At 38.1% G+C, this 10,456-nt stretch overlaps 1 protein-coding gene across 15 annotated transcripts in view; it reads left to right on the top strand.

Moving 5' to 3' along the window:
• Pde1c (phosphodiesterase 1C) overlaps positions 1-10,456 on the top strand; it is a 606,321-nt gene that overhangs the window by 481,378 nt on the left and 114,487 nt on the right. For all 15 annotated transcript variants that reach the window (XM_048786434.1, XM_048786431.1, XM_048786441.1 and 12 more), the window contains 3 exons: positions 3,881-3,994; positions 6,124-6,306; positions 7,258-7,324. In XM_048786434.1, coding sequence (XP_048642391.1) covers positions 3,881-3,994; positions 6,124-6,306; positions 7,258-7,324 — 364 coding nt within the window. The remainder of the gene's footprint in view (positions 1-3,880; positions 3,995-6,123; positions 6,307-7,257; positions 7,325-10,456) is intronic.

The following is a 10,456-nucleotide window of genomic DNA, read 5'->3' as shown; positions in this document are numbered from 1 at the left end:
AAAGAGCTAGAGGGGAGGGTGGGCTGGGGGCCAATGTGGTAGAAGCCACTGAGCACTAGGCTAAAGCTCAGCAATATTGGAGGGAAGGGTCATCTGGAACTCCAAGAGTTTGAGTGGCATCTACTTAAAGCAGATGGCTGACAGCTGCAGCTTGAATCTTACATGGGTTTTGGGTCAAACAGGAGTTGGGTATTTAGCAAGTTGCTGCTGCTTTTTCTTTTCTTTTAAAAAAATTGTATTGTTTTACTATTGTCATGTTTCATTTCTTTTTAATTTCCTTTTCTCTCTCAATATGTTCACTTTTTATTACATCAATTCCAGGTTCCACAGATCTATGCTTTCTGGAATTTTATTGAGCCCACAGCAGATGCTTCTTAAAATTGACTGCTGTTTCCATGGGTGAATTTTCTTGTTTTCAAGAAGCAAGTCCTTTCTCTGCCTTTCAAGTGCTGCTGTGTTCCCCTCTGTCTTTATTGCTGAATCTTCTTATAGATTTTTTTTTTTTTATGTTTAGTCATCCTTGAATCAGGCGAGGTGACTGTCAACTGATGACTTTTCATATACAGAGGGTGGGTTGTCCCAGGTTCCTTCCCCTCTCTGCTAGGAGGTTGGTGGAGTCTTCCACTCATCTCAGAAGCTAGAAAGGTCCAAATCTTTGGTACCCCTTATGCATCAAAAAGTACTTTATTTCTGTGTCATTTTTTTTTCTGGGGTTGTTGAAGCCATTTTGCTAGGAGTTTTGTTTCCTGCAGCCTTCCCTTGATTAGAGCTTCACATTGAATACACAAGTGTGACTGCCCAGTGTCTGGCTGGCACTACTGGTGGCGTCATGGAGAAGCCCCTGCTGTGCCGATTTCCTGTTAATTGTGGCACAGAGCCTGGGCCTTTCCAGTGGGGCTGATCTGAATCTCTGGGTGGGAATCCAAGCTGTGCTTTCTCTGGGAGCGCCTCCCTGTCTCTGGTCTAGAGGTCTGGCTTCCTAGTAGCAAGATAACACCATATTGATTCTCTCAATACTATGCTTTCCCAGGAATGAGAATTGTTAAAAACAGTGGATACAAATCCATAGTCCCTGTGGTGTTCTTATTTAAATTTTTTTTACTTTTTGACTACTAGTCTCTGGTTCGTGAAAATGGCATAGGATGTTTATAGTGGCAATAGAGGTGTATTATAAGAAGTGTCAGCTCATTTCTACACTTAGTTGTTCTTATATTATTATTATTATTATTATTATTATCATCATCATCATCATCATCATCATCATTATGCCAAGGGTTGAATCCAAGGACACTTAACCACTGAGCAACATCCCGAGCCCTTTTTTATTTTTTATTTTGACACAAGGTTTCACTAGTTTACTTATAGCCTCACTGAATTGTTAAGGTTAGCTTTAACCTGAAATCTTTCTGCCTCAGCCTCCCAAGATGCTGGGATTACAGGTGTGCGCCATCACACCTAGCATTAGCATTATATTTTATCAGCCACTTCTTTAGGGACTCTTTTGAAACTACTCGTCTACTTTGTCAAGTTTGGCTTAGTTTAATGGAGGCTGGGAATCCACTATCCACTTCACCGGAGACCCAGGAGTGTACCAAGCCTTACAGCTTGGTTTTGCATTTGTTTTCTGGAAAGCATATGAATGATAACATTGTAAACTTTTTGATACCTGAGAATATCTTTGTTGGTTTTGCCTATCCATGACAATGGTACTCATTACAGATATAAATATCTTCATTTATACCATACTATTCTACAAAACTGGTATTGTTAAATTTCTTTCTGGTGTTAGACATGTAGCTGTATATGAGCAGCTTGAATTTCTGTTACTTTCGAAGCAATTCATTTTATTTTCTCAAAGTATTTTCAGTTCTTTATTCTTTGGCATGAAAAATTAGAACAGCCTAGGTGGGATGTTTTCATTTATTCTTTTCTGATTTTCTTATGTCCCCTGCTTACTCAGGTTTTAGTGCCGCCTAGGAAAACTTGTTTTGATTAAAGCTGCTTTCTGCTTATTTCCTGTGGAAGCTTTATTATAGGCAGATAGCATCTTCTGGTTCTTTTATTAGTCATATTTTCCCTCATTATTTTCTTCTGTTTTGTTCTTTCCTCTTAGGTTTTAAGAATTGAAACGGGTCCTATCAGAGCTTCCCGGTAGAATCTTTAAGCTCCAATTGAAGGAAGAAATTTTTTTAAAGTTTAAATCTGCTCTCATTTTACTCCAGATAGCTTAGGGGTAGGTGGGCCCCGTGAGGTGAGAATCAGAACCAGAGACAGACTTAGCCAGGAGTGTGCTGCCAAAGAGCCTCCAACCCTTATTTGGAACAGCAGTTAGGGCTCCAGGCTGCAATCTCCCCATTCTTTGGTAGACTGGCTGTCCACTGTGTTTGAGTGACTGGCAAGGCCTTCCAGACCAAGTCTCTGTCCTGTCCTCCCTCTGACATCCAGAATAATTCCGAGAACTGGCAAGGGGATGTGCTGGACTGACCATCACCTCCAAGTCTACGCAGTCCTCTGCTCATTTCCTTCGCATATTTCTTTGTCACATGTTGGAGATTCAAAGTTAGATGAGAACTAACTAACTCCATCCAATTTCATCTCTATTTTGCACCACTTAAATTCCTAGAGATGTCCTTTGTATAGTCTTCTTTTTACCTACTTTTTAAGATTGATCCAAGATTCTTCTTATCACTTATTGTTGGTCATTCATGAAGATCAGAAGGGAAGTAGTTTATATCTCTCCAAGAAATCCACCTGTTCTCTTCTATAAATGCTGGTCAGAGGTTATTTTTAAGTCAGGAAGGTGAGGACAGATTGCATAAACCAAAGGGAAATGTTGACCTGACAGTAATCTTAAGTATTCAGCCAGAATTTTCTCATTTGGTTACCTCTGATGATCAAGATCATCAAATACCAACAACAATAATTTCAACAACTTCCTTTAAAAAAAACAACAGACATAAATCACAAATTTTATATCAATTTCATTTAATCTTTTTATGAACCTGAGAAATTTGATGTTTGGTTTTCCATTTGGTGGGTAACACTCAGAGAAATTAAATAACTCACCCAGCATTGCATAGCTAATACATTGAGAAATAGAAATAGGATCCAAACTCTAATCTGTCTTCAAAAATCTCTACTCTTTTCTTTGACAAACAACCTGAAGAGTCATCCAGTCTCCAGATCCCTGTGGGATTTGCAGTGTCTCAGTTGCTGTTTTTCAGATACTACAATAATACTATATTTCTATTGGAAAATATTATATTTCTCTTGGCAGTAATAATACCTGGAATTCCTTGGTTCATCATCCATCATCTTAAAAAAAAAAACAACCTAGAGTATTTTACTGATAATCAAGGGATTCTTTCTCAATGAAATCACTTGTCTTCATCTATTTCTTCCATCCTTTATGGCTATAATAGTGGTATCTGACTTCTCACATGTCTCAACATATATGGACCAAAGGCTGCTGTTCTCTATGGCCAGAACTGAATACAGAGCCTTCGACAGAGCAGAATTTCAAGAGAGGTTTGGTGATATTGCTGCTGATCATATTTTACCATATCCTGTTAGAACCAAAAACATAAAAATCTATAAAAAAGCAAAATCATGGCTAATTTAGCAACTCAAAAAGATAAAACTTGGGTAGAAAGTGTTGGGAGTGATCACGTCCTGGTTGATGAGAAAAATGTTTATTCTTGTTTCATGATGGCAAAGAAATATGCACTTATTTGATAACTTGCTACTTTGAACCCATAAGCCTTTTCCTTTCAGATATATTGAAATTAATAAGACATTCAGTGACTGCAAATTATGTCATCATAATTGTCCAATTCTTTATTGCCTCTATTCAAATGAAACCCGTATCTTTTTTCTCTAGGTTACGGTCTTTGGTCAAGCAGCTAGAGAGAGGGGAGGCTTCAGTCGTTGACCTTAAGAAGAATCTGGAATATGCAGCCACAGTGCTTGAATCTGTATACATTGATGAAACCAGGTAAGCTAAAGATGACCAGTGTGGTTAATAAAACAATGCTAAAGCTTTTAAGTAGCTTTTTAAAAGTTGTCCTCCATAGCAAGTATGAGCTGTTATTTAAATTACTGGCTTTGGGCCAGGCAAGGTGGGGCATACTTGCAATCCCAGTAGCTGGAAAGGCTGAGGCAGGAGGATCTCGACTTCAAAGTCAGCCTCAGCAACTTAGTGAGGCTCCGATCAATTCAGTGAGACCCTGCCTCTAAGTAAAATGTATATATAAAAAAGGGCTGGGAATGTGGCTCAGTGGTTAAGTTCCCCTAGGTTCAACCCTCAGTACAAAATAAATTAATAGATAGATAGATAGATAACTGGCCTTGGAACACTGGTTTCTGCAAGTAAATGAGACAGATCTGGACAAGTCCCTTCCCCTCTACTCCTCCTCATCTAGAAAAAGAGCTAATAAAACCCCTCTAACGTAGCCATTAGGACAATGAAGTGAGATAATGTACGAGGAGAAAAATTAACTAACAATTGTGGAAAGGTTTCTTATTCAATGTAGAGTTTCACTGCAGTTATTACATATTGTTAATGTCCGTCTAAAAATCGTACTTGTCCTAATTCACAATATCCATCAGTAGTTGGAGGCTCATGAAGTGGAAGAGAAACACTTGCTCCCTTAAGCCGACAGTATCCATTCTTCAGTCTTATGCATGTTATTGATTTTTCTTAGCAGATTTTTCCACTTGAATTATCCAAAATATTAAAGTGGTTTCAGGTACTAAAAATGCATTTGAAAGTCACAAAATTGCTTTTCTTTTGAAAAACGTTGAGATGTTGAGTATGAAAGGCTTTATTTTAATTTTTTCCCCCTATTTTGTACGGGTTTCTCTGTCAGTACTTGTGATGTCTTAGTTTCCTTTGCCAATTCCAATCTGGAAGTAGTTCACTGTAATCTAAGGCTTGCATGGTTTATTTTTGTGATGACATGCTATGTTACTAATTTAAGGCAATTTGCTATCACAGGTTTTTTTTTCAAATATTTTCTTCCCTTCTCCCCAATTTATGCATCTAATGTAAAAAAGAATACTTTTGCAATGATACCTGCTTTTATTGCTTGTTTTCATTATGAATTAATATAGTATGAAGTGTAATTTTAGGTTTTATTATAGTTCAACAATTTATGTTCCCTTCTGGTGTCTGACCTGTGAACAAGTTTGACAAACCTGCAAAGCACAACTGTCATATGGCTTACCTCATTGTGCTCAAAAAAGAATGACTTTATTTTGTAAATTTTGCTTGAATTCAGATAATAAGTTACCCAAATCACATCAATGCAGTCCTCTGAAGTAACAATCCTAAGTGATGTCAACTGATATTCTTTCTAAATTAATAGGTAACAGGAACTAAATGTCTAATTAATACCTTATTTTTAAATAATGTCACATGGTTCATCTATAAAATTAAGTTAAGCCTCCTTGTGAGTGGTTTTTTAAAGGGAAGTTTTAAATTTCATACAAACTCTATAAACCTTCAAGGGTTAAGGACACTGGGTACTCCTAAAGTACAGTGTGCCTACCACCTGTGTGGGGCCTCAGAGGGAATGTGTTTAATTCTTCTTCTCCCTTTATTCCATATGTTAGTCAGCTTTCCACCACTATAACAAATACCCCAAATCATCAATTTATAAAGAGGAAAGATTTATTTTGGTTTCAAGTCAGAGTCCATGATTGATTGGCTCCATTGCTTTTGGACCTGTGATAAAGTAGCATGTCACAGTAGGAATGCATGGTGGATCAAAGCCACTCACCTCCTGACTGGGAAGTGAAAGGAAGAAAAGAGGCTAAGTCCCACAGTCTCCTTCAGAGGCATGCCCCTAATGACCTGAAGACCTCCCACTAGGCTCCACCCCTTAAAGTTTCCATTACCCCGGAAAACGCCATTGTCTGGGGACCAAGTCTTCAACACATGGACCTAGAGCATTCAGTGTAGTCAGGGGAGCCAACCTGAAACATCAATAGTGAGTTTCCACAAGCTTTATCAAAATGGCACTGTATATTCTGTGGCCAATTTTTTTGCACCTGTTTTGAAAAGAGAGTTCTAACTTTAGATTTAGTCTCAGTGTCCTGATTATGTTTCATGTTCATGTTCAGACGACTCCTGGATACAGAGGATGAGCTCAGTGACATTCAGTCAGATGCTGTGCCTTCTGAAGTCCGAGACTGGCTGGCCTCCACCTTTACACGGCAGATGGGGATGATGCTCAGGAGGAGTGAGGAGAAGCCCAGGTTCAAGAGCATCGTTCACGCAGTGCAAGCTGGAATATTTGTGGAGAGGTAAAGATGTCACTCATTGTTATTCAAAGCAGCAAAAGGAATGCCAGCTTCCAATAACCAGAAGCTTCTGCTTAATGTGGTTCTGACATCTTTATAAATGCAGAAAATTCTGGGTGGAAGCAGGTAGTCTTCAATGAGAGATGGCAAAAACCTCTATTTTAATCTCTGCAGCATCATTAGGACAAGCTTTATTGTTTGCTCAAAATTCTTTTTGATAACCAGAAAAAAAAATAGTTTGAGTTCAATGTCTAATGTTTAAAGAAGGAAATCATTTAATCCATCGTCTTTTGGATCAGATGATGGGGTGGTGAATGTGTCTACCTCTGAAACAGGTCAGGAGTGGTTTGAAGGTGCTGACCCAGGGAGGAAAGTTCATTTAAAAGGTGTGAGTTCCATGTGACACTTCAATTTTGTCATCCCTTTGAAATTGAACTGCTCCTCTACTCCAGAAATAGATTTCCTTTTTCCTGCAATCCCTATTGGGCAATTATACATTTTAGAAATGCCATGGTTAGTTGAAAGTTTGCCTGGGATATTTTTCTTGCTTTAGGATAATTCTAAAGAACCCACTTTCCTAAATGGGTTGCCCACAGGGTTCATCATTCAGGTTCAAGTACTGCACTGCCTTCCATCTTTGATGTACTATATGTTTTTCTAGCAGAACAGGTAACCCATTTTAATAATTTAGTTTCCAATCTGGGCAGCTAGACTTAACATTTTTTTGTGTGTGTTACCAGGGTTCACATGTTTGAGATTGCTTGAATATCTTTTTAATTTAACAGTTAGGCCACTTGAGTGACTGTGAAAAATACCAAAAAAGAAATTTTAGTTTCCTTGGTCAGCAGTCAATTTGACTTCTCATTATTTGCCAATATTTTGTGTAAGTCTGTGGGCTGCTAATCATTTTTTTGTAAGATATCACATTGCATTTTTCCTCTCTGATTTTGCCAGAATGTATAGACGGACATCAAACATGGTTGGACTAAGCTACCCACCAGCTGTTATTGAAGCATTAAAGGTAATACTGATGAAAAGATTTTACAATGTAGATAGTATCTCATAGAAAGTATAGTTGAATTTTTTAGAAAATAAGGGGTTTCCAATTAAAGTTCTTTTCTCAGTTATTCCTGACTTTAATCTTTCATTATCATTTTCTTATCTGTTCTAACACTGTCAATACATTTTCAGCCTCTGTCTTCCTATTTTTTTAATCAAACTCTGTGTTGTTTTTTTTTTTCCTTTCTATTCTTCTATGTAAGTTTAGTTTTATACATTGATCTGAAATTATGAGATTGATCTAATGGGTCATAGGAGGTGTTATGTCAAAAGTATTATTCAACATTAGGAGGCTCTTTGGTGATTGTAATTGTATCATTCCCTGATTACCTACTCCAAATCCACTTTACAGATGAAGAAACTAAGACTCAGCAAGATTTTTGAAAAGGACAGAGTTAATTGGAAACAAAGATAGGGTTTGATAGCAGAGTGTCTACCACATGGTAACGTCTCAGTAACGTTTTGTGGCATGAACGTATGCCCCCAGAGTTTGTGGATATATACCATCCCCATATATCCTACAGTTTTCCCAGGACTCACACTGAGCCAAATGCTCCATGGAAAGTCATTCAAATGTCTATGCTCAACTGGTCTAGATCCTTCATAGTTACTACCAATCAGACAAACTTTTGAAATCGTATAGAATATCCCTAAGAGCCTTCAAGCTGATGTGTTCCTCCAGGTAGTGTTGGTGTAAATCCAGGTGTGCTAAACCCAGTTTACCTCTGGATTCTAAGGCTGGGCTGTGTAAAGGCCTAGAATCACTGGGCTGGTTGACACTGTAGAGTGTCTACACATAGAACTGGTTCATTTGCTTGGGGGACACTGTAGAATTCTGACTTGTGCAAAAATTGTTGTCTTTCTCTGAAACCTGAAAAAGCATGACTGGCTTACCCAGTAATAAAATAGAATTGCAGGTTGGAGTTCTTAATTAATTTAATGTCAGGCAGGAGCCCTGGAGGACCCTCTCAATTATGTATTGATAGTTCTTCCTCTTGTCTCAGACACATTCAATAGTTGAACTTAGGAGACTATATATAAGCAGATTCTCATTTCCACTTTTTCTGTCTCTATGTGTTTTGTCTCTTCTTACCTCATCTTAAGAGCAGGAAAGCTACAGCAAGAAGCCATGTGTTTTCTCTCTTTCCTCCCTATCACACTAATGCCCAATACATCAGTGTAATGTACAGTGATCTTTCCCATTTAATCAGTGGAATCGCTTCATGAGATCCAATGTTTTGTAACAACCACTATGAAATTGCATTGATTTTCATAATTGAACCTGAAATGTTCAGTGAAAGTCTTGGGAACATTAAAAGCATACTTTAATTTTTAATTTCTTCCTTTATCATGAACACCAACACAGGTGGGTATACTGATACTGAGACATCTATGAGACTATTTCTTCCAAATTGGAGCTTCTTTTCTATGCAGAGTAACTGGGAAAAAAACTCATGGAACAACCTGTGATGTGCACAAATTGTTATTTTATACTTAGGGAAAAGAAAATTCTCAGATGCACATATGTTGTCTTTCTGAAGGAAAAGGGAAAAGATTATTCAAACTAGGAGTGAGTACTAGCTCTAAATTGCTCTATCCTTCTCCACATGGATTGCCAATATGTGCATGAAGGTTAAAGCTGCTATTTCTTTTGGCCCTATCCCCTGTTGTCTGGGAAAGTTCAAAACCTTTTTACAATGGCATATTTTTCCAGTTCCCCAGACTCCTGATTTATTTGCAGTGGATTGGAGGTGAGTTGAAGAGAGAGATTCTCTCTCTCTCTCTCTCTCTCTCTCTCTCTCTCTCTCTCTCTCTCTCTCTCTCTTTTTTTGTATAGTACCTGTTGGGAAAAGAGGTCATTTCCACCTCACTGCTAAGAGTTTATATAGAATCACTGCTGTTCTCTTCTATTGCAGAAAATTTCTCTAAAGACTGAGAAAATATAATTCACTAAAATAACCATTATGCTACTATCATGTTAACTTTTGTGGTTAATATAAGAACATGGCTTAAAATGACATTTAAGGAAGAGAACAATGAGCCACCACCCAGCTCTAAATTTGAAATAGGTTGCAGTTTGTTCTTTTAATTTTTTTTCCCATTCAATACGTATTCACTTCTAATTTAGGTATTTTATCTCCAGTCTCCTGGGGTGGGGTTACTGGAAAATGAATAAGTACTCTCTTCTTTAGAACAGCAGCTGTCTGTGGCTCAGGAAGCAACACCTTGGATAAACTCCAGGTTTAAAGTGGGAGGAAGTGAGGAGGTTGAGGCTTCCTTTTGGCTGTGTGAACAGGAAATTGTCCTCAGGCAAAATTTCGTAAAAGAGGGAGAATGGTTTGAGGCAGTTCATCTAGATGCTTGTTAAAATGCAGATTCCAGGCCCAGGATTCTTCAGTCTTGTGTCCCTCATCCTGAATCAGCATTTTCAATAAGCCCTCTAAATAGTCAGAAAAATCACAATTAAGATTTCGCTAAAATGAGGGGCCAAAGAGAACTTCCCCCTCATATACAGTAAATACATCACTCATCCTCCCATTTCTCAGTACTGATATCCAGATAAATCTTGACTTTTTACTATGATAATCTCAATTTCCAGTGATAGAAAGGTTTTTTTTTTTAAACTCATCCTGGAATGTAGGTTTAAAAATTGTCAGATGTGACAAAGTGTTTTCTAACCCACTGAGTTGTCAGTGGCCTTTTCCTTAGGACTAGGGATCAGACAATGGCTGTGACTCATGGCAGTGCCAATTTTAGTAACCAGGATAAAGCTTTAGATCTTGAGTAAATCTTTAATAGACTTGCTGTATATGGCCTGGGCCCTTGCTGGGTATTTTGGGGATGAGACCTGGGTCACAGCACAGACTCACTGAGTTTGCAGTGTCATCTGTCACCAGTGAGATCTCCATGGCTTGTTACCTGGTTCTGCTACTGCATGGCCATAGACAATTTCCCGGTCTCTCTGAGGCTGCCATTTGCAATACTGGAAGAGGTGACACCTTTTTCTAGAGGTTTTGTGAATGTATATAATCACTTCACAGAAACTGTGCTTAGTACTCGGCTGGCTCTCTTTCTTTAGTTTTTTAATGGAAGG

This window comes from Marmota marmota, unplaced genomic scaffold, assembly GCF_001458135.2.
Source record: "Marmota marmota marmota unplaced genomic scaffold, marMar, whole genome shotgun sequence".
Lineage (NCBI taxonomy): Eukaryota > Metazoa > Chordata > Mammalia > Rodentia > Sciuridae > Marmota > Marmota marmota.
Note: the sequence above shows the minus strand (reverse complement) of the source record. Positions and strands in the feature narration are given on the sequence as shown.